Source organism: Elephas maximus, chromosome 17 (assembly GCF_024166365.1).
Source record: "Elephas maximus indicus isolate mEleMax1 chromosome 17, mEleMax1 primary haplotype, whole genome shotgun sequence".
Lineage (NCBI taxonomy): Eukaryota > Metazoa > Chordata > Mammalia > Proboscidea > Elephantidae > Elephas > Elephas maximus.
The window spans coordinates 10,773,916-10,798,459 of record NC_064835.1 but is presented as its reverse complement, the minus strand read 5'-3'; the positions used below and the strand labels follow the sequence as shown (position 1 = coordinate 10,798,459).

The 24,544-nt window shown below is 43.9% G+C and overlaps 1 protein-coding gene and 1 non-coding gene across 2 annotated transcripts; both read right to left on the bottom strand.

Annotated features, from left to right (window-relative positions):
* Window positions 1–895: 895 nt before the first annotated feature.
* Window positions 896–11,116, bottom strand: LOC126060925 (T-cell surface glycoprotein CD3 epsilon chain). The gene is made up of 11 exons (XM_049857323.1): window positions 11,035–11,116; window positions 10,814–10,922; window positions 8,675–8,695; window positions 7,843–7,857; window positions 6,926–6,943; window positions 5,044–5,061; window positions 4,406–4,621; window positions 3,323–3,490; window positions 2,497–2,543; window positions 1,406–1,496; window positions 896–1,050 (listed from the first exon to the last, which is right to left on the bottom strand). The coding sequence occupies exons 2-10, from the start codon at window positions 10,860–10,862 to the stop codon at window positions 1,440–1,442; spliced, it is 609 nt and encodes a 202-aa protein (XP_049713280.1). The 5' UTR covers window positions 10,863–10,922; window positions 11,035–11,116; the 3' UTR covers window positions 896–1,050; window positions 1,406–1,439.
* Window positions 11,117–23,818: 12,702 nt separating this feature from the next.
* LOC126061254 (U6 spliceosomal RNA) lies at window positions 23,819–23,927 on the bottom strand. The gene has a single exon (XR_007513733.1). It is a non-coding gene; the product is annotated as a U6 spliceosomal RNA (small nuclear RNA).
* Between the last annotated feature and the right edge of the window lie 617 nt (window positions 23,928–24,544).

Here is a 24,544-nt window from a genome sequence, read left to right as displayed (position 1 = left end):
TGTAGCCTCCAAGCTAGCCTGCGAATCAGCAGTTAGTGAGTGGTGGGCAACATCATACACTTCAACAGGGGACTGACAAATAGGAGCTGTAGACACAGCCCAAAGCCGAGTGTGGACAGTGTGTGGAGGGCTGCTAACCACAAATGGTCTCTTTAGTCGTGGTCATACACATAAATAGTTGTGTGGTAGGTCGGGAGGGTTCTGAGTGCAGAGAGGGAGAGAAGAGCCTGCTGGGTTGATCTGGACAGGCCCTCAAAGCTCTGGTCTCTGTTTGCTACCAGCTGAGGTGTGCTGTGGGAGCATGAGAAAGAAGTCTTCCCCACCGGGGTCCAGCCTCTGGGTTCCTGCCGCCCCACCTCTCACAGCCTCGAGAGAGCGAAGACCACATCCTGCGCCCCGAACCGCAGCCTGGCTCTGGCTTCAGGCTGCTGCCCCTCCGGTGGAGGGAGCGGTGCCTGCTTGAGAGCACCTCCTTCCCCCAACCCTGGCTTTTCACTCTTCCTGGCAGCATGCGGAAACCTGTGCCCCACCCCCCAGCCCCATTACACCTCCCCCCCTTCTTCTGCTGCCTCATCTACCTGCTAAGGCCTCTGTTTCTGTCTCGCTTGTTTTCTGAGCTGACCACTCTGTCGGCTACCCATCAGCCACTCCCTGTCACCCTTCATGTTTTCCTCCAAGAGAAGTTAGTCAAACAGTTGCTCCCTGATGCCCTCTGCAAAGGACAGCTTCAGAAAAATCCCCCTACCAGCTGGGAAAATAGGCCGTACTTGCCTTTGTGACTGTGGTGAGAATTTAGTGAAAGGAAGGGTGGGGATGGCAGGGAGGACCTGAGACGCCTTAGGAATTAATGTGGCCCCTGAGGGCTTCCGAGAAAAGAGGGACAGTGGCTCTTACAGGCAAAGACACTTTATTTCTCTTCTTTCTCAGCTGATGAGGAGCTAGAGCATTGCTGGGGGTGATGCCAGTGACTGCCCGGGGGCCCTGAGTGGAGGCAGAGGGGAGGGAGCCCAGGGCTGGCTCCAGGTCCAGGCTCTGTGAAAGGGGCAGGAGCTGGAAAATAGAAAGGCAGATGGAATAGTTAGGAATGGGACAACTTCTATACGGAAAAGGAGGGAACTGAAGGGAGAAGGAACAGACATGGGGGTGGGGTGGGGAGAAGTGAAGAGCAGAAATAAATATCCTGACAAGAGGGGCTGCCAGGTGTGAGGGGGTGCCTAGCAATGATGTTTCAAAGGGCAACAGAACAGTAATATCCTAGGTCTGAACAGAGAAGGCAGGAAGGTGGGAGCTGGGCAAAAGGCTGTAGGGTGTGAGTTCACCACAAGGCAGAGGGACAATTCTCTTGTGGGGTCCAAGATTTGTCCAGGGAACAGGCAGTAGCAGGGGGCCCAGAGAGGAGCCAGACCTGGGTGGTGGGAGGCAGGGATCATCAGGAGCCCTCAGACGTTTCTCTGATTCAGACCAGAATACAGCTCCCGCTGGCCTTTCCGGATGGGCTGGGGGTGAAAGAGAGAGGGTCTGGTCAGGAAGGTGGGTGGAAGTAGTTCCCAAGAAAGAAGGGTCTCTGAAGATGTAAGTTTAGTGCAATGGAAGGAACTTGGACTTGGAGTCAGGAGGTGGGCTCGAATCCTGATTTAGCCCTGACTGGTAGGAAAAAAATTTTTTTTTTTTTGGTAGGAGACTGGGTGGGGTTTGGGTAGGAGACTTCAGCTGGTCCTCTCCTGTGAGCCTCAGCTTTCCCATCTCAAAGTTGGGAATCTAAAGACCCACCTCTCAGGGCTTTTGTCAGGGTTAAATGAAACCATTCATGAGAAAGTGAATACCATATATACTTGGCTGGTTGGTGCTCAATAAATATTTGTTGAGTTTATCCATGGGTGATATTCAAAATGTTTAACAACTGGGAGTGCACACATACCAACCAGTCAGAATAATTCTGGTGGTCCCCTGGTATGCCAAACATTAACTCTTTAGTTGCCAAATCAAGAGGCAGACCAGTGGGATCTGTGGGAGGGGCTTTGATAGCTGGCTGTGTGTGTGTGTGCGCACGCGTGTGTGTGTGTGTGTGTGTGTGTGTGTGTGTGTGTAGGGGGGCAAGCTTGGGGCTATTTACCAATGAAGTATTTCAATATTTTAATAACTAATGTTAAGTGTACTGGTGCCTGGTAGTAGAGTATCAGCCTTGAGTTTATGGTGTTAGAATTTACATATATGGTATTCTCCATGGCCATATCCCAGCCAGTGAATAAGTCAGGAAAAGAAGAGTGTGTCTGCCTTCTTCCCCACTTCCCATCATGACTGTGGAAGCTGTGCAGCCTTAGAGACAGATGGTCCTGCCCTACCATGAGGAGGCAGAGGTGGGCACATGGTGGGTTCTCCTGGGAGCCCTGAGTGAGGTGCTTTGAAGACTCTGGCAGGAAAGATGGGTGGTCCCTTCTGTTCCCTTTTCCCCTAGAAGGCCCCCCCCCCACTTCCTGGCCTACTTTATCCCATTACCTCGTAGTCCGGGTTGGGAACAGGTGGCGGCCTCTCCTTGTTTTGTCCTGCAGAGGAGGGAGGGGAAAGGGATTTGTTTCCAAGAGGTAACACCAATCTTGCAGTAATGGCTGCCTTGATGAGACCCAGCTCAAGGATGTCAAAGCCCTTCATTCTCTCCTTTACTTCTCCCTTTTCCCATTGCAGCTTCCCTTTCTCCTTTCTTTCTTTCATCCCATTACTAAAGACCCTACCTTCTTCTCTCATCCTTTTGTGACATTCGATTCAAGATTCTCCCAATGTTTCTTTTACTGGGGAAGGGTAAGGAAAAGGCACTAACTAATGACCCAAGGTCTCTCTTCACATAGCTTGGGGATGGAATCTGATTACTCCAGAACACTGATGGGCATTTGAGGAAGTTATGTGTTAATATAGAGACCAGTCCCTGGAGAAGGCCATCATGCTTGATAAAGTAGAGGGTCAGCGAAGAAGAGGAAGACCTTCAAGGAGATGGATTGACACAGTGGCTGCAACAATGGGCTCAAACATAGCAACGATTGTGAGGATGGCGCAGGACTTGGCAATGTCTCCTTCTGTTGTACATAAGGTCGCTATGTTGCACACAGGGCACCTAACAACAACAACATATGTTAATAGACTTCTTGAGGAAGCTATATGTTAATAGACTTCTTTGATACTTTTCTAGGTTGGGAAGGAGAGGAATGACCAGAGACACAACCTTCTGCTGCGATCTTGGCCTCACAGGCATGTTCTATGGAAGCCTATGTGGCCCAGGTTGGACTCTCCCTTGGTGGGAATCACCTCAGACCCAGCTCTGAGCTCTTACCCCTGGACCTGCCGCCAGCACCCATCCCTCGCTTCACAGGCTTGGCCTTGGCCTTTCTGTTCTTGCTCCAGTAATAAACCACCACCAGCAAGCCCAGAGTGATGCAGATATCAACTATGATGATTGCGACCACCGCCATCAGATTCACCTCCATGCAGCTCTCGCACACTGTGGCAGGGGTATAGAGAGGTGAGAAGAAAGGAAAAACATGAGGGAACTGGACATGATAAAGGAAAAATGAAGGTGATTCTCCCCTCTGTACTCACTTGCTTGGATAGCCAGAGCCCTCCTATTCAATATGTTTATAATAACAACAATGCCACTGAGCCAAGTGTGGTGGTTACAGCTTGAGCCTCTGGAGCCAGACAGTCCTGGGTTCAAGTCCTAGCTCCATTAATCACTAGCTGTGAGAATTGTGAAATGTGTTTTTAACCCACAAAGCTTCTGTTTCCTCACCTATACAATGGAAATAAAATAGTACTTAATGCATATGATGGTTGAGAGAATTATAGGAAATAATCCCTGGCAAATATTTGGTATGGTACCTGCGTTTAAAAAATCAAACGCACTGCCATCAAGTTGATTCCAACTCATAGAGGCCCCATATGGTTTCCAAGGCTGTAAGTCTCTAGGAAAGCAGACTGCCATATCTTTCTCCTGCAACCTGTTAGCTATCATTATTATATTACTATTATGCCTTAGCTTAAGAAATTTTATTATAGTGGCTTTGAGTCTCCTTTGCAAATCCTTCTGACTTCTCTGGATAAAGCATCAGAGAAACTCATACGGATGTGTCATAATTCTGAGCATGGTACAATGCAAATGGCCCCATCCTGTTTCTTGGGAGGTTGCTGCTTGAGGTCCAGGGCTGACTTAGGTTGCCCAGACAGCCCCACGTTGGTGTTTAATCCATATTTCAGAAAACACTGATGCTGGGTGGTACTAGAGAGCCCCAGGATTAAGTGTAGAAGGAAGCACAGGGATGCCAGGGAACTGTGAGCTGGGTTACAGGAAAGAATTGGGAACGCCCTTTCACAGTGATCCTCCCCAATCTGGTAGTCCTTGCCCCGAGACCGGTACTACCTCTTGCTTTCAGGTAGAGATGGTGCTTGTTCTCCTTGTCGGTGCTTTTACAGCAGGAGTAACGACCACTGTTCTCCACTTCTGAAAAATGCTCCTGTACTAGCTGGACTTCAGATTCAGTGCGTAGGAGCATTTTATTGTGCTCCCATTGTATTTGTTCTGATTCCACGGGGCATGTCAGCACTACCCTGGTTCCAGAGATGGAGACTTTATATTCTGGGGAACAGTAAAGAAGAGAAGAGAAATCAGAGGCAGAAACCAGGAGGATTTCAGAAAAAGCAAACTACTGACAAAAGAGCCAACCAAATGCACAAAGTTACCTGTCATTAGGGTCTTAGGTTGGCTTGTCAGAAGGGAACACTACTGGCTGTGTGTAGAGGGTGTAAAAGAGGGGTATGTGGGAGGAGCGGAACTGGAGAACATTTTAAAAGGTGCCTTCAGGGTTTAAACATGGCAGGGGGAGGACGGAAGTAAAGTATAAAGGACCCTGTTTGGAATCTTTTCAAAATGGAGGTTGGGAACGTATCATTGTGAAAACCTTAGTTCTTAGGGTTAATCTCTCTGAATCAATTCCTTCGCCTCTACCCACTGAATACGCATTCTCAGAAAGGGCATAAATAAAGGACTGATAGACTCACTCTTCCATGTATCTTCAGCTGAAAATGAAAAAAGAAAAAAGTGGTAAGAGAATAACCTCAGTTTAAGTTTAAATTGCAGGTCCAATTTTTCACGTGAGACTAGACACTGCCCCAGGCATTCCCAAAGAGGGTCCCATCCTTCAGTGAGCCCCAGGCCTTGGAGGTGAGGTATACACTTAGCCCAAGAGTATGCTCGCAGATATAGCTCAGATACTCCCAATGGCAAACCTACCAGTATGTACTCCTAGACCTAGATGCACCGAAGCTTTTAGGTCCTAAAGCTGAAAGTGAATTCCAGAATTCTGATCCTCCTGCATCAGCCAGACCACACTCCAGATGGAGATGAAGGATCTCCTTACAGATAAAGAACTTTGAATCACTGATTCTTGGGCTTACCTATTTCCCATTATTCATGAATTTTTTCTTAAAACAAACAGTCTATAATTGAGATCAAACATCTTTTTTTCTTATTCCATACACTGTTACTTCTCTGTTACTTCCGTTATAGTGACTTGAAGTACTCTGCATATTGTTAGGAATGGTTCTTCCAATAAAAGGCAACTTTATTTTAAATCACCTCAGTTATTTTTGTTAGAGGCAGGGACCATTGGTGCAGACAACTGAAATCCATAAATAATCCACCAATGTAATTTGGGGATCCAGCCACGTTGCTCATAGCAGGCAGTTTTGCTGTGGGAGGTGGGGTCCTGGGTACATCTCTGTTTCCTGGGGGTCTTTGGACTAGGATGCTGGGCAGCACAAGACTATGCCAGGGGGTGGACATGACAGCTGGTAGAGAGGAGAGGTGGTGGCACTCAGAGTTAGCCCTCTCCCTGTTAGGGGCATTTTGCTACAGCATGAAATGGGGCTCAGAGTCAGGAGCCCGCAGCTGGAATCCCAGCTCTACTCTAGGGCATGTAAGCAAGGGCAGGTCATTTAACCTCTCTAAACCTCAGTTGCTTCATCAGGGAAATGGAGATTAAAGACCCACCTCCCTGGGTTTTTGTGAGAAATAAATGGTTATGAAGGTGAAAGTGAATGACACACAGCAGATGCTCAGGAAGGATGTTAGTTCTTTTCCTCTTCTCCTCCCTGGGCTCCTGCTACAATGGAGAACGGAACTGAGCTCTGACCCAGCTGCTCAGGGAGTCCTCCGGCGAGACTGCACAGAATGTAAACAGATCACTCCCCAGTGGTTTACCCACCTGCTGATAATTAGGAGTTGAGTACAACGACAACAGGTAATTGATATGATTTGGGATCATAAATGATTTTTTGGCACTGATGTTTTCTAGAAATGTTAAATCAACTGGCAATCACAAATAGACTAATTCGAAAATAAACGAATATTATACCGCGCTTGGTGTATTTGTCTGAAAAAAAATGTAAAGAAAATTGCTCCTAACTTGTCTTTTATCGGAACAAATTCAGTTGCAGAGCTTACACGTGCTCCTACAAGGGGCCATGTCTGTGCTTGGAAATAGTTGTGCTTACAAAGATTTTTTACACGTCCAGAAACCATAATTCATAGTGGTTAAGAAAAGGAGCTTCAGTATCTGATAAATCTGCACTTATATCTATTTCTGTGATTGCACCATTTATTTTCTAAGCCTCAGTTTCCTTATCTGTAAAATGGGGACGTTAAATGAGGAAATTCAGGTAAAATATTTAGGCAACATCTAGAACAAAGGTGCTTATTAAACTGTTTTCTATATAATAATAACTAAAATTTACCTCCTACCTTCTATATACTAGCTAATATTCTAAGTGCCTTAAATAAATTGCTCATATAATCCTCACAATGAACCTATAAACTAGGTTCCTCTACCCACTGAATACACATTCTCTGAAAGGGCATAAATAAAAGACTTGACAAACTCACTCTTCTGTGTATCTTCATCTGAAAATGAGAAAAGAAAAGAGTGGTAAGAGAATAACCTTAGTTTAAGTTTTAAATTGCAGGTCCAATTATTCAGGTGAGACTAGATACTGCCCCAGGCATTCCCAAAGAGGGTCCCATCCTTCATTTTACAGATGATGTCGCTATGGCACAGAGAAGTTAAGTAAATTATTCAAAGACACCCAGCAAGTAAGGAGTTGAGCCAAGATTCAAACACAGCTGTCTAGCTTCAGAGTTAGAGCCTTTGCCTCATGCTGTACAGCTTTATCCCCTCTGCCTAAGACATTCTTCTTCCATAGAGTGTCAGCTCATCCTTTGAGACTTAGCTCAAGAATGACCTCCTCTGGGGAGCCTTCCCCAGCTACCCTCTGTAGAGTTGACCAGTCCTCTCTATATACTTTATTTTACTCGGTATCCACCCATATCATAGCACATAACACATCATATTATGGATTATTTGTCTCTCACACAAGACCACCAGCTTCTGGAGGAGAGAGAATTAGCAATGTATTCATGTGCTTGTTCATTTGTTCATTCAAAAAATATTCTTTGAGCAACCAGTATGTGGCAGGTACTAGGCCAGGTAAATAAGATGCTGTCCCTGCTTTCAAGGAACTCATAGTTTACCCTAAAATGTGTGGTCACTCCAGCCCTCACCCACATGTGTATTCTTCCCCGATCATATGCTCGGGGATACTTGTCATACATCGCTTGATCATGCTTAGCTGTAGTCAGACATGACCGCTAACAACAAATATAGTCACATCTCATATAGATCCTACTGAAAGATAGTCGTATTTTCCCTTTAACAGCTCTGGTTCTTAATCACTGTGATTGTTCTCTATGACCGTTTTGCTCCACGTTTGAAAAGAGGTTGTATAAAGTGAAAATCCTCTTACCAGGTTCTTCACTCTCTGAAAAGGAAATGATAAGAAACCATTAGCAACACTCTTATCAGCTATTAAGGTCAGCCCCTGCTCCTATGGGTTATAGGACTCTTCCCTTATCCTTTAGAAAACCATGGATTTTCAAATTCCTCATTGCTACATATGGGCTCTAGATTCTACTTTAAATTGATGGCCATTTTTGACAATGACCCCTACACGCACTACAAATTAGGCAGTGCACCAGAGTGCAGACCAGGATAGTGGTTGCCTTTGAACATGAAATTGGCTCCATCAACTGAATAGAGAGGCTTCCAATATTGAGTCACCCCTGGCTCTACTGCTATGATTGAGAAGGTAAATCCAGGCCAGGCATACTCATATGCATGTGCATACACACACATACGCAGGCATAGACACGCTCAGAGTATTCAGATGTGTGATGTCAACTGCGTACTCAAAAGCTGCCCCCGAGGGGTGAAGCAGCATCCCTGTACAGTGTGGCTTATCCAGTGCATCCCCAGACACATATTCCAACGGCAAACCCTCTACAAAATCTCACACCAAATATGAAACGCAAATGAACAAAAACCGTTGGCACTTTCAACTTAATTGTCTCCATTTTTTTTCCTTTTGAATATTTAAGTCTCACTCTTTCTTATGATCTCTGGCGTTTTCCTCTTCCTGACTAAAAATATCTTTCAAGTTCTGAGGAAAAGGCAAAGGAGAAGATGGCAGAAACCTCTTTTACTGTCTCTGTGGATGCTCTGTGGGAGGCCTGGAGAAAGTTCCACTCATAAACACAAAGAATTCTGATTTCATAAAAAGGAAGGAAAGAATATCTCACCTGGCTGCCCCCAAGTACCACCTAGAAAAGAAATAATAATTAAAAAAAAGAGTTAATAAATGTCATGAGTGCCTGTAATTTCAAACAGAAAATGGGCTATGGTCCACCCTGACCATTTATGAGCATCTAAAGTCCTTCCGACCCACTGCTGGGTCACAGTCGTTCTAACTCCCAGAGGAATGATGCTTCAGGGATTCTGGGCCAATTCAGAATGAAACAGAGCAAGGAAGAAGCATTTAGCATTAAATGTGAACACATGATATTTGAGAAACAGAAGTTAAAAAAGTTGGGTCCATTTTTTGTGGAGAAAGAGTGAAAGAATTTTGCAAATAAACTTTCATTTTGAAAATTGCTATTTGACTATGAAGGAAAAATATGCTCTTGTTTCGGTATAAACACAGGGATTCTTGTTCCGTCTCTGGCTTCTCTGCTTGTCTGATGGTTCAGTTGTTCCATTTGTTTTCTCCCTGAGACAGAGATGGAAATATCTGACACCCGATTACTCACCAACTAGCTTGTGCATAGAAAAACCTGATCACATTTCCACTGGGCCCTGAGAGTCCCCTTGCCCAGCAGTAAGTCAGATTCATTAAATGATCAGTTTCCCTGGCACTGCCTGGAAGTTTTCTGTTCACCTGGACCTCCCTTGAACCAACAGCCTCTATAGTGGGTGAGAGTCCCTTGCCAGAGCAGATTAGACACGTTCTCACCATGCCAAATTTCTAGGCGGGTGTGGGGGCTCAGGCCTTTGATAGTTCCCCTTTTTTAGAAAGAGCACAGGGGCGGATTAACCAGTAAGCAAGGCACAAAAAAAAAAAAAAAAATTTTGGTTAATTGTGTTTACTTACAAATTTGTAGTGAACAATTTCGCGTGGGTCTCACCACATCTTTGACTTGGTGAAAAACAGGTGAAATTGTTACTACAGATTAGTAAATATACACCAGTAAACCCGTGTGTACCTTGCTTATTGGGTAATCCAGCCCTGAAAGAAGCCTCTATAGGCCTCTAAGAAAATGCCTGACTGCTCCCTGCAGAAGTCACACCCTGCCTCTTGCTGCTCAGAGTGTGTCCCTCGAACCAGGAGCAGAGAATCACCTGGGAGCTGGTTGGAAATGCAGAATCCCAGTCCCCCACCAGACCTCCTGAAGCAGAAGCTGCATTTTAACAAGATTCCTGGGTGACTAGCGTATGCAGTCGAGGCTGAGACGCCCGAGCATAACAACTCTGAAGATGAAGCAGGAAGTGGAGACATCATGGCTGCAGCTCTGCAATAGCAGGCCCGGCTGGGAAACGTGATGGCATTTTCTAGGTCTCTGAAACAAATCCGGTTGGAAGCATTCTGCTTCATGTGCTGCCATTAAGAGGACAGGTCTTGTGGACAGGGAGACCTGGCTTTCCAGGTCAGCCTCAGCACTTAGTAGCTGTGTGGATTTAAACAAATTATTCAACTTTTTTCAGTACCAGTTTCTTCATCTGTAAAATAAGGCATGTAATGCCCATTTTCCAAGCTGGAGGTAATGATTAGTTAACACATGTAAAGTATGTACTTTTCTTTACACGGTATCTGGCACTCGGTAAATGGCAACATTTTTTTTTTTTTTTTTTGGGTATTATTGACCTCATATGAGAGATATAAACAATCTTTGTTATTTATCAATTTGTATTCCACCTTGCTTCACAAAGGATTAAGCTGGTAAAAGGCTCATGACCAACTGGAAAGGACTAACCATTAAGAGACGTTTTACTGTTTCGAAGATACTAAACTTGCTCTACACTGTGCACAGTTTGGGTTCCACTATTTGTCTTACACCTGGTCTTCCCAAAACAAAGAATCAGGGTCAGCTCTTGTAATCTCTTTTGTACTAGTCTCTAACGGCTTGGTAGGCTCACTGACAGAACAAGCTTTTTCTTGCAGGCAGAGAGATCTCCGCTTTCAGTAGACATGATCGTCTCAGGCACCTGGGTAACATCTTTTTTATTAACCTCCAGCCCTGACTCCCCACACTATCACAGCACAAGTAGTTCCTTGTATCTTCTGGTAAATGAGGCTTTTTGGTGTCACTGGGCAGCCCAGGTAAAGTTGTGAGCTTCCCTGTGGTCTGGAGAAACACCATCCCTTTTCCTTCCACCCTACTCACCTGATAAGAGGCAGAGTCCCAGAACTACCCAGAGAGCACCCAGCTGCATCCTTCCCTTACTGGACACTTACTTTACCTAAGATGGCGGAGGTGGGTAGGTTTATTACTTCTGAAAAAGAAACCAGAGAATTTTTTCAAAACATCTCCTGGAGATGAGGCCCCTGGGGCCATTCCTCCTAATGGTAGGATGAAAAGGGGGGCTTTATATGAGGGAGACTTACCATTTTCCGAAGCAGGCACCCAAGGATGGGAGAGGAGGCAGGTTTCTGAACCCCAGACAGGAAGTGTGGAGGGGGCTCTGAGCCTGCAGGGCTCTACGTCACTTGGAAACGTTCAAGGAAGAGGCAGCCACCTGGGTTGGTTGAGGAGGGAGTTGGGCCCCACAGCCTTCCCATAAGGATTAAAAAAAGGACTCTGACAAAACGTGAAGGTGTCTGTGAAAAATACCTGCAATTCAACTGCCCAGGCGTTGCACAATATGCATCCAAATTGGGGGCTCTCTTCTCAAATACCACTCCCTACCCCCGCCAGAAATAAGCTGTGACAGGGAGTATGACAGGGAGAGAGAGGGGCATGAATGTTTGCTCTATGCTATACCTGGCACGGAGCAGCAGGATGCAACTATCTCACTATCAAAAGCAGTTAACTTAAAAATACACATTGGCTTAAAACCACCAGATGCCATTTTGCCTATAGTATTTTTTTTTTTTAAACCCCACAATAGTCAATATTGGAAAGAATAAAGAATGATAATCTCAAAATCTGCTGATGTGATTGTAAATTGATACAGACTTTCTTTATTTTTAACCATGCGTTAACCAAATGCTTACCATTTGCCAGTCACAGTGCTAAGGACTTTATAGACATACCTCATGTATCCTCAAAACAACTCAATGAGGTAGCTATTATTTTTAGCCTCATTTATGCTTGAGAAACTGAGGCTCAGATAGGCAGTATAACCTGTCTTATGTTACAGAACTTAGTTTCTAGCAAATATTTTGGCAATATTCTTTAATTTAGTAAGTACTTATTTAATGTGCTGGGTGCTAGTGATACAGCAGTAACCAGATAGGCTTTCTGTCTTTATGGAGAAATAAAGGAAATGTGCGTGATAATTAGATACTTACAGGAGACTCATGATAAGAAAGAGGAAATACAGATACTATGGCTGTGATAAAAGGGGAGCCTAGCCCCCACCTCTCTATCAGCTAGTTGTGCTGTGGTGGTTTGTATGTTGCTGTGATGCTGGAAACTATGCCACTGCTATTTCAATTACTAGCAGAGTCACCCATGGTGGACAGGTTTCAGTGGGGCTACCAGAATAAGACAGACTAGGAAGGAAGGTCTTGTGATCTACTTCGAAAAGTTAAAAAAAATTTAGCCAATGAAAATCTTATGGTTCACAACGGAGCATTGTCCGCCTCACATATCATCAGGAGGGACCAATCGCTGGAGAAGGATATCATGTCTGGTGAAGCAGAGGGCCAGTGAGGGTGAGGGGGACCCTCAGTGAGGTGGATTGGCACGATAGCCACAACAATGGACCCCAACATGTCGGCATTTGTGAGGGTGACATAGGACCAGGCAACATTTTATCCATAAGGTCACCATGAGTTGGAATCAACTCAACAGCAGCTATCTATATCTATCTGTCTATCTGTCTGCCTGCCTGTCTGTCTAATCTATATCTATCTATCTATCTATCTATCTATCTATCTATCTATCTATCTATCTATCTATCTATCTATCTATCTATCTATCTATCTATCTATCTATCTATCTATCTATCTATCTATCTATCTGTCTGTCTGTCTGTCTGTCTGTCTGTCTGTCTGTCTGTCTGTCTGTCTGTCTGTCTATCATCTATCTATCTATCTATCTATCTATCTATCTATCTATCTATCTATCTATCTATCTATCTATCTATCTATCTATCTATCTATCTAATCTATAGACTGGAAAAGGTCTCACTGAAGCTGAATCTGATGATTGAATAGGAATGATACAGGTGGAGAGGAGGACGGGAAAAATATTCCAGACAGAGAGAAGGGAGCAGCACATTTGAAGCCGAGACCTAAGAGAAATTCATTAAGAAAACAAAAGTTCAGAAAGGCAGGGAGAGTGAGGTGGATTGGCCAAAAATGAGATTAGAAACACATCAGGGGCTATACGGGGAGGGATTTACAAGCCATGTTAAGGATTTTTCAGGATTATTCTAAGGTTACTATGAAGAGATTGAAGTTTTTTTTTTTTTTTTTTAATACACTTTACTTTTTAGGGCAGTTTTAGGTTACAGAAAAATTACACAGACAGTCCAGAGAGTTCTGTATACTCCATCTCCCCTCTGTACACAGTTTCTCCTGTTTATTAGCATCTTGCATTAGTGTGGTACGTTTGTTACAACTGTACCGAGTGTGAGCCAGTAGTGATATATTATTATCAACTAAAGTCCATAGCTCTAGATACTTGTATAGTTTCATGGATTTTGACAAATGCGTAATATCACGTACCCACCATTACAGTATCATGCAGACTAGCTTCGCTGCCCTTAAAATGCCCTGTGCCTCATATATTCATTCTTCCCCACTGTCTCAGTCATTCAGTGCTGCCACAACAGAAATGCCGCAAGTGGCTGGCTTTAACAAACAGGAATTTATTCTCTCACAGTCCAGTAGTCTAGAAGTCCAAACTCAGGGTGCCGGCTCCAGGGGAAGGCTTTTTCCTCTCTGTCAGCTCTGGAGGAAGGTCCTTGTCATCAGTCTTCCCTTGGTCTGGGAGCATCTCAGTGCAGGAACCTCAGGTCCAAATGACGCGCTCTGCTCCCAGTGTTGCTTTCTTGGCGTTAAGAGGTCCCCCTGTCTCTCTGCTCGCTTCTCCCTTTTATATCTCAAAAGAGATTGGCTAAAGACGCTATCTAATCTTGTAGGTCTCATCAATATAACTTCTGCTAATTCATCTCATTAACATCATAGTGATAGGATTTACAACACACAGGGAAATCACATCAGGTGACAAAATGGTAGACAATCATATAATAGTGGGAATCAGGACTTAGCCAAATTGACAGATATTTTGGGGGGACACAATTCTACCCATGACACACTCCTCCCCTTGAGCCCCTGGAAACCACCGATCTTTGTACTGTCTCTAAGAAATGATGAAGCAAAAGAGCTGAACAGAAGATATCAAGGGGTGGCTCGAGAAGACAAAGTAAAGTATTATAATGACACGTACAAAGACCTGGATTTAGAAAATCAAAAGGGAAGGCCATGCTCAGCATTTCTCAAGCTAAAAGAACTGAAGCAAAAATTCAAGCCTCTGTTTACAATTTTGAAGGATTCTATTGGGCAAAATATTGGACAATGCAGGAAGCATCAAAAGAAGATGCAAGGAATATACGGAGTCACTGTTACAAAAATAATTTTTAGACTTTCAATCATTTCAGGAGGCAGCATATGATAAAGAACTGATGGTATTGAAGGAAGAAGTCCAAGCTGCACTGGAGGCACTGGCGACAAACAAGGTTCCAGGAATTGACAGAGCACCAGTTGAGATGTTTCAATAAACAGATGCCGCGCTGGAGGTGTTCACTTGTCTATACCAAGAAATTCGGAAGACAGCTATCTGGCCAACCGACTGGAAGAGATCTGATTCCAAAGAAAGGTGATTCAACAGAATATGGAAATTATCAAACACTATCATAAATATCACACAGTAAATTTTGCTGAAGATATTTCAAAAACAGTTGCAGCAGTACATAGACAGGGATCTGCCAGGAATTCAAGTTGGATTCAGAAGAGTACATGAAATGAGGGATATCATTGCTGATGTCGGAAGGATTTTGGTTGAAAGTAGAGAATACCAGAAAGATGTTTAATAGTGTTTTATTGACTACCGTCTTAGTTTTCTAGTGTGGCTATAACAGAAATACCACAAGTGGATGGCTTTAACAAAAATAAATTTATTCTCTCACAGTCTAGGAGGCTAGAAGTCTGAAATCAGGATGCCCGTTCCGGGGGAGGCTTTCTCTCTCTGTCAGCTCTGGGGGAAAGTTCTCATCAGCAATCTTCCCCTGGTCTAGGAGCTTCTCAGTGCAGGGATCCCTGAGTCCAAAATGACACGCTCTGCTACCAGCACTTCTTTCTTGGTGGCATGAAGTCCCCCTCTCTCTGCTTGCTCATCTCTCCTTCTATCTCTTATAAGATAAACCCTGGTGGCTTAGTGGTTAAGTGTTACGGCTGCTAACCAAAAGGTCAGCAGTTTGAATCCACCAGGCGCTCCTTGGAAACTCTGTTGGGCGGTTCTACCCTGTCCTCTAGGGTCACTATGAGTTGTAATCAACTCCACGGCCGTGGGTTTGGTTTTTGGAAGATAAAAGGTGGTACAGGCCACACCCCAGGGAAACTACCCTTACCTGGATCAGGGCTGTGACCTGAGTAAAGGTGTTGCATCCCACCCTAATCCTCTTCAACATAATCTAGTCTTGCCTCATTAACCACAGGCAGAGATTTGGATTTACAACGTATAGGAAAATTACATCAGATCATAAAATCCGGGAAAACCACACAATTACGGGAATCACGGCTTAGCTGAGTTAACACACATTTTGTGAGGACACAATTCAACCCATAACAACTATGCAAAGGTATTCAACTGTGTAGATCATAACGAATTATGGATAACATTGCAAAGAATGGGAGTTTCAGAACATTTAATTGTACTCATGCAGAACCTGTACATAGACCAAGAGACAGTTGTTCAAACAGAACAAGGGGATACTGCATGCTGTAAAATCAGGAAGGTGTGCACCAGGGTTGTATCCTTTCAACATATTTATTCAATCTGTATGCTTAGCAAACAATCTGAGAAGCTGGACTACATGAAGAAAAATGTGGCATCAGGATTGGTGGAAGACTCATTAACAACTGTGTTATGCAGATGACACAGCCTTGCTTGCTGAACAGTGAAGAAGACTTTAAGCCCTTACTGCTGAAGATCAAAGAGCACAGCCTTCAGTATGGACTGCACCTCAACATAAAGAAAACAAAAATTCTCACAACTGAACCAAAAAGCAACATCATGATAAAGGGAGAAAAGATCGAAGTTGTCAAGGACTTCATTTTACTTGGATCCACAATCAACACCCATGGAAGCAGCAGTCAAGAAATCCAGTGACGTATTGCATGCAAATCTGCTATAAAAGACCTCTTTAAAGTGCTCAAAAGCAAAGATGTCACTTTGAGGACTAAGGTGTGGCTGACCCAAACCATGGTATTTTCTGTCTCCACATATGCATGTGAAAGCTGGACTATGAATAAGAAAGACCAAAGAAGAATTGATGCCTTTGAATTATGGTGTTGGCAAAGAATATTGAACATACCATGGAATGAATGAATGAATATGCCTGTTTTGGAAGGAGTACAGCCAGAGTGCCCCTTGGAAGTGAGGATGGCGAGACTTTGTCTCATATACTTGGACAGGTTATCAGGATGAACCAGTCCCTAGAGAAGGACATCATGCTTCGTAAGGTAGAGGGTCAGCGAAAAAGAAGTAGACACTCAACAAGCGGGATTGACACAGTGGCTGCAACAATGGGCTCAAACATAGCGAAGACTGTGAGGATGGCACTAGACTGGGCAGTGTTTTGTTCTGTTGTACATAGGGTTGCTATGAGTTGGAACTGACTTGTTGGCACCTAACAACAACAATAACAACATGTTTATTTATGGACATTTGGGTTTGTGTACATAAACACATTCCAGTTGCCTCAAAATTATTAGCAGCAGTAAGACTACTGAGATGAGGACTCTACTATCCAATCGTGGGTCATATAGACAAAACACTTACAGTGTTGGTAATTGAAAATTATTATTTAAACAGTAAACAGCAAAAACAGATTACTTATAGAAAGCAAACAGTAAACAACAGAAACAGATTTGAGGTGAACTGATCCCCTTCATCCTCACGAGTACCCCACTATGACCCTATGAGAGAAACCCACTTATGTCTAAAAGGGTACCCAGTCACCCTTCCCAAATTATCCATGTCCATTTCTGTGTCCCCAGGCAGGCACACCATGGACCAGGTGTCAGCAGGTCTCTCTCTCTCTCTCTCTCAGCAGGTATGTTGTCAGGTCAGGTCAGGTGCAGTGTGACTGTGTTCATCTCTCTCTGTCTCTGTGTCTCTTGTGGCTTTTCTTGGCTGGGTCTGGTCCTCTGTGCTTGCTGGTCTAGCTCCCAACCAGCAGCTTTGGGGCAACCCTGGGCCAATGCCAGGATTAGGTTGACGTTACGACAGTTCTCTTGGCAAACCTTTTAGGGACAACCCTTGTATGGTGTATGCCCAAGCTTCTCCTTGCCCAAAGGTGCCCAGCTCTGTCGGAAACCTACCACCCAAAGGTGCCCAGTTCCACTCTGTGGGACAATTCGTCCACTGCCCACTGTCTTCTCTGTGGGCTGACTGCCCACCATCACTCTTTGCTGCTCTCAATGTTCCCATCACCTGCACCACAGCTTTCATTTCTCTGCCATTCGGTTCTTGCTCTTCTTGCCTCTGTTTGTCTCTGTCCTCAGTGTTATCAGCTCAGTGAGTGGTATCAGCTTAGTGCTGTAGCCCTTCACCTGTATTACAGCTCCTCCACTCCCATTGGATGAGATTAACCCTGCTATGTCTAAACAGCCTTTGAGTCGTTGCCTGGGGCATCACCTGAAGCATATGCCTTACAAGGCAGTGCTGACTGGCCTCAAAACACATCCCCACTACCCATTCTAGAGCTATAGCTAGACTTAAGTCTCAGCAAGCCCTGAAAGGCAAAGTGCAAAGTGTGACCCAGGAGGAGGTACGCTATGCTCCAAATGAACTGCTTGACTTTTCTAATACGTACAAACAGAAACCTGGGGAATACGTGTGGTGATGGCTACTAAGGGTGTGGGATAATGGTGCAAGGAACATAAAGATGGATCAGTCCGAGTTTATTGATACAGACCCACTAAGTACAGATTCTTCATTCAGTGTTTCAGCTTGAGAGGTTAGGAAAGGATCTAATAGTTTATTTGGATGGGTCCCTGAAGCATGAATTATGTGGTGGCCTACAATAATCAAGCTGAAGTACCAGCTCTGCCTTGGTATACTGTAGAGGAAGGTATCCAAAGGCTTAGGGAAACTGACATATTAGAGTGGATTTATCAGGTTAGATCCCAGATCCACACTTGGAGTGCCCAGAGTACTTCCTTTTTACCACAATGGTGAGGAACAAATTTGTGAAGGGAGCCCCAGTATCCTTGAAGACTGCCGTGATTGTTATTTTATGTAAGGCAGACTTGACAGTGGGAACAGCTGTAACCGAATTAAGACACCTAACTACAATGGGGCTGATTGGAGCCCGTGGTAGTGTTGCAGGGCAGGGCTTCCCAGCTTGGGACTAAGCCCTGCCTAGGTTCTTACCATCTTCCGGCCAGGAATGACCAGGAGAGGCTCAGAAGTTCCACACGAACAAAGGTTCGTGAAGGACAGAAAGAAAGTAAAAGGCTTGTGAGGGAGAGAGGGAGAGGGGTTGCCACCTACGCTAGCCTCCAGTCTCTCACTGAACAGAGGATTTCTTAACCAAACCAAACCCAGTGCCATCGAGTCGATTCTGACTCATAGCGACCCTATAGGAAAGAGTAGAACTGCCCCATAGAGTTTCCAAGGAGTGCCTGGTGGATTCGAACTGTCGACCCTTTGGTTGGCAGCCATAGTACTTAACCACTACACCACCAGGGTTTCCAAAGGATTTCTTAGGGCTTATAATTTTTGCTTTTTTTTTTTTTTTTTATAATTTTTACTATAAAAGTTTTTAGGTTGCGGGGGGGAAGGCATTATCTTTATTTATTAGATAGGGGGAGATTTCCAGGAAAAGGGTAAGGATTGTGAAAATGTGCATGCAGTTAGAATTCAAGATGGACTTCCTCACAGAGGTTGCTAGCACTAAGATGGAGTCTGTCACAAAGGCTATCAGGATGTCGAACAGGACTTATTCTGGGATGCCGAGTATGCGTGATGTCTCTGGATCTTGGTTCGAGCCCTGGCAAGGGGTCCCTGTTCATGTTTGTCTAATGTGGAAGGTCATTCATAGGCCACGTTGATCTTTACTGAGCACGCTCTGTACCTGGTGGGGCCTTGAAAAACAACTCAGGAGGATTATCAGTAATTTACAGCTGGTCAAGCACAAAGGGCCTTGAAATGTAGGCCTTTATCTTGTCTAAGCACCTAGTTTGCTAATCACAAGTAGTTTTCAGGTGCCAGCAGCAAAAGTTATATGGTGGTCTGCACTTAGGTCTAGATTCAGAGACTATTTAATTATAGCTGGTCAAGCACACAGGGCCTTGAAATGTAGCCCTTATTTAATTCAGCCAGCCCGATCTCTTCACTGTCTCAGTGGTAGGGGCCAAGTGGCTGCACTCAATACACAGAGACGAGGTGGGCGTGGTTACAGTAATGGACAGCAGAGTCAAAGCAGTAATCAGAATAGTCCCATTTGCATAGACATATGGCTTTGGCTACTCAGTCATGGTGTCCCTAGGAGTGCAACAGACAGGAAATCTGCTAAATATTTACTGAATCTGTCCAAGTAGAAGAATTCTAGGTCAACTGAACAGCAGCTTAACTCGAATTGCCACAATAGAGTTGCGACCCCCAATTCTCAGACTTGAGCAAGTTTAAAGACCCACAACCCCTTGAATGAAGGGGAGACTGGGTCCCCTTGAGGAAGGACCTCACTACACTGCCAAAAGTTTATACATTTAATCTTTCTCCCAGCCTTCCACAAAAGAACCTATGGCCTTTTACAACAATGATTATGAAGATGGTGCAGGACTGGGCAGTATTTCGGTCTGTGGTACCTCGGGTCGCTGTAAGTCAGAGCAGACTCGACAGCACCCAACAACAACAACAACACTCTGACCAATTTCTCAAGTGACTCAAAAAGCTGCTAGTTTTGAGCGGGGCCCAGACCAAGACACGGCTCTGCAACAGGTTCGGGGTGCCGTGCAAGTGGCTCTGTCGCTTGGGCTGTATGATCTGGCTGATTCGACGGTGCTTGAAGTGTCAGTGGCAGATAGAGATGCTGTTTGGAGTCTTTGGCAGGCCCCTATCGGTGAATCACAGGGCAGGCCCTTAGGATTCTGGAGCAAAGCCCTGCCATCCTCTGCAGATGACCACTCTCCTTTTGATAAACAACTTTTGGCTTGTTACTGGGCCTTAGTAGAGACTGAATGCTTAAACATGGGCCACCAAGTCACCGTGTAGCCTGAGCTTCCCGTCATGAACTGGGTGTTGTCTGACCCACAGGGTCATAAAGTTGGACGTGCACAGGAGCACTCCGTGATTAAATGGAAGTGGTATATAAGAGATCAAGCCCAAATAGGACCTGAGTGGAGAAGTAAGTTGCGTGAGGAAGTGACCCAAATGCCCATGGTTTCCACTCCTGTCACCTTACCTTCCATCTCACAATCTGCACCTATGGTCTCATGGGCAGTTCCTTAGGATCATTTGACTGAGGTTTTGCGTGATCTGCAGGCACCACTTGAAAGTGGACAGTGGTAGCACTACAGTCCCTTGCTGGGACCTCGCTGAAGGAGAGTGGTGAAGAGAAATCCTTTCAATGGGCAGAACTTCAAGCAGTGCACTTTGTTGTTCACTTTTCTTGGAAGGAGAAATAGCTAGATATGCGATCATGGGCCAATTCATGGGCCAATGGTTTGACTGGATGGTCAGGCAGTTGGAAAGAACATGATTGGAAAATTGGAGACAAGGAGCTGTGGGGAAGAAGTGTGTGGATAGACCCCTCTGAATGAGCCAAACAAGTAAAGATATTTGTGTCTCATGTGAATGCTCACCAAAGGATGACCTTGGCAGAGGAGGATTTTTACCAGGAAACCAGTTGTCCTCTTCTCCTAGCCATCCCCGTCATTGCCCAATGGGCTCGTGAACAAAGTGGCCACGGTGGCAGGGATGGAGGTTATGCATGGGCTCAGCAACATGGACTTCCACTTACCAAAGCCAATTTGGCTGCAGCCACTGCTGAGTGCCTAATCTGCCAGCAGAAGAGACCAAAACTGAGTACCCAGTATGGCATCATTCCTCAAGGTGATCAGCCAGCAATCTGGTGGCAAACTAAGTACATTGGACCACTTCCATCATGGAAAGGGCAGTGTTTTGTTCTTACTGGAATAGACACTTACTCTGGATATGGATTTGCCTTCCCCACATGCAATGCTTCTTCCAAAACTACCGTCTGTGGATTTTTGTAATGCACTGTCCACATCATGGTATTCCATACAGCGTCGCCTCAGATTAAGGGACTCACTTCACAGCAAATGAAGTGCAACAATGGCCCTGTGTTGAAGGAATTCACTGGTCTTACCATGTTCCCCATCATCCTGAAGGGGGTAAAAAAAAGAAGGGGGTAGCTTGATAAAATGATGGAATGGATTTCTAAAGACACAGTTATGGCACCAGAAGGTGACCCTATGTTATGCAGGGTTAGAGGTCTTAGTTCCAGAGGGAGGAATGCTCCTTCCATTGAAGTGGGTTAAAAATGCCACCTGGCCACTTTGGGCTCCTTATGCTTCTGGATAACATGCAAAGAAGGGAGTTACCATATTGACTAGCGTGACTGGTCCAGATTACCAAAAGGAAATCAGATTGATATTACATAATGGAGGTAAAGATGAATATCTTGAGTTGAGATGAGTATCTCTTAGTGCTACTATGACTTGTGATTAATGTCAATGCAAAGCTACACCAACCCAATCCCAAGATGACTACTAATGGCCCAGACCCTTCAGTAATGAACATTTGGGCCACCCACCAGGCAAAAACCACAACCAGCTGAGGTGCTTGTTGAAGGCAAAGGGAATACGGAATGGGTGATGGAAGAAGGTAGTTTTAAATACCAGTTACAGCCACATGATCAGTTGCAGGAATGAGGACTGTAATTGTTAGAATTATTTCTGCCTCGTATGTGTGCATTGAATATATATATGTATATATGTATATATAATTGTGCTTTAAGTGAAAGTTTGCAAATCAAGACAGTCTCTGATACAAAAACTTATATTGCTACGTACTCCTAGTTGCTCTCCCCCTAATGAGACAGCACACTCCACCTCTCCATCCTGTATTCCCTGTGTCCATTCAGCCAGCTCCTGTCCCCTCTGCCTTTTCATCTCACCTCCAGACAGGAGCTGTCCACATAGTCTCATGTGTCTACCTGAACCAAGAAACTTACTCCTCACCGGTCTCATTTTTTGTCTTATAGTCCAGTCCAATCCCCATCTGAAGAGAAGGCTTTGGGAATGGTTCCGGTTTTGGGCTAACAGAAGGTTTGGGACCATGACTTCTGGGGTCCTTCTAGTCTTAGTCAGACCATTAAATCTGGACTTTTAATGAGAATTTGATGTCTGCATCCCACTGTTCTCCTGCTCCATCAGAGATTCTCTGTTGTGTTCCTTTTCAGGGCAGTCATCAGTTGTAGCGGGGCACCATCTAGTTCTTCTGGTCTCAGGCTGATGGGGTCTCTGGTTTATGTGGCCCTTTCTTTCTCTTGGGCTCATAATTACCTTGGGTCTTTGGTGTTCTTCATTCTCCTTTGCTCCAGGTGGGTTGAGACCATCTGATGCATCTTAGATGGCCGCTCGGTAGCGTTTAAGACCCCAGACGCCCCTCACCAAAGTAGGATGCAGAATGTTTTCTTAATATATTTCATTATGCCAATTGACCCAGATGTCCCCTGAAACCATGGTCCCCAGACCCCCACCCCGGCTACTCTGGCCTTTGAATTTTTCGGATGTATTCAGGAAACTGCTTTTGGTTTAGTCCAGTTGTGCTGACCTCTCCTGTATTGTGTGGTGTCTTTTCCTTCACCTAAAATAGTTCCTGTCTACTATCTATTTACTAAATATCTCCTCCCTCCCTCTCTCCCCATCTTCATAAACATCAAAGAATATTTTTTTCTGTGTTAAAACTATTTTTTGAGTTCTTATAATAGTGGTCTTTTACAATATTTGTCCTTTTGCAACTGACTAGTTTCACTCAGCATAATGCCTTCCAGATTCCTCCATGTTATGAGATGTTTTACGGATTCATTATTGTTCTATATTGTTGTATAATATTCCTTTGTGTGAATATACCATAATTTGTTTATCCATTCATCCATTGATGGGCACCTTGGTTGCTTTCATCTTTTTGCTATTGTAAACAATGCTGCAGTGAACATGGGTGTGCATATATCTGTTCGTGTAAAGGCTCCTATTTTTCTAGGATATATTCTGAGAAGTGGGATTGCTGGATCATATGGTAGTTCTATTTCTAGCTTTTTAAGGAAGTGCTAAATCAATTTCCAAAGTGGTTGTACCATTTTACATTCCCACCAGCGATGTATAAATATTCCAGTCTCTCCACAACCTCTCCAACGTTTATTATTTTGTGTTTTTTGGATTAATGTCAGTCTTGTTGGAGTGAGATTGAATGTCATTGTAGTTTTGATTTGCATTTCTCTTTTTTTTTAATGGCTAATGGTCATGAGCATTTCCTCATGTACCTGTTAGCTGCCTGAATGTCTTCTTTGGTGACGTGCCTATTCATATGGTTTGCCCATTTTTTAATTGGTTTTTTTTGTCTTTTTATTGTTGAGTTTTTGCAGGATCGTGTAGATTTTAGAGATCAGCCGCTGATTAGAATTGTCATAGCTAAAAAAATTTTCCCAGTCTGTAGGTAAGCTTTTTACTCTTTTGGTGAAGTCTTTGGTTAAGTGTTTGATTTTTAGGAGCTTCCAGTTATCTAGTTTCTCTTCTGGTGTTTGTACATTGTTAGTAATGTTTTATATACTGTTTATGCCACATATTAGGGCTCTTAATATTGTCACTATTTTTTCTTCCATGATCTGTATTGTTTTAGATTATATATTTAGGTCTTTGATCCATTTAGAGTTCGTTTTGTGCATGGTATGGGTCTTGTTTCATTTTTAAAAATATGGAACACTTCACAAATTTGCATGTCATCCTTGCACAGGGAAACACGCTAATCTTCTCTGTACCATTCCAATTTTTAGTACATGTGCTGCCGAAGCGAGCACTGCATTAAATATTTTTGTTTTCATATAAAATATAAGATGTAAACATGGCTAGTGCATTTTCAGTTGTGTGTGTGTTCATTGTATCATGGTAGGTGCAAGTATGACCTTATAGTTGTCTTTATTCAGAGATTATATATGTACAGGTGCCAAGCTGATAAGGGGTGGGCTGTGATCATTAAGGTTGTGTGTCAACTTGGCTGGGCTATGAGTCTCGGTGGTTTGGCTTCTTATACTCAGCAATATGCATTTAAAGCTCCTTAATGTTTTTCATGACTTGATAGCTCATTTTTTAAATCACTGACTAATACTCCATTGTATGGACAAATTGAAGAGTTTTAAACACAGGAGTGACAGAATCAGATCCTTTAAATTTCTTTTAATTTTTAAGTAAAAAAATTAATTGTGGAAGTAATAAATGCATATGTTAAAAACAGATTATATAAAGAACTTCTACAACTCAACAACAAAAGACAAATCACACAATTAAAAAATGAGCAAAAGACTTGAACAGGTATTTCTCCAAAGAAGATATACAAATGGCCAATAAGTACATGAAATGCTACTCAATGTCAATAGTCATTAGGAAAATACAAATGAAAACCACAAAAAGATACCAC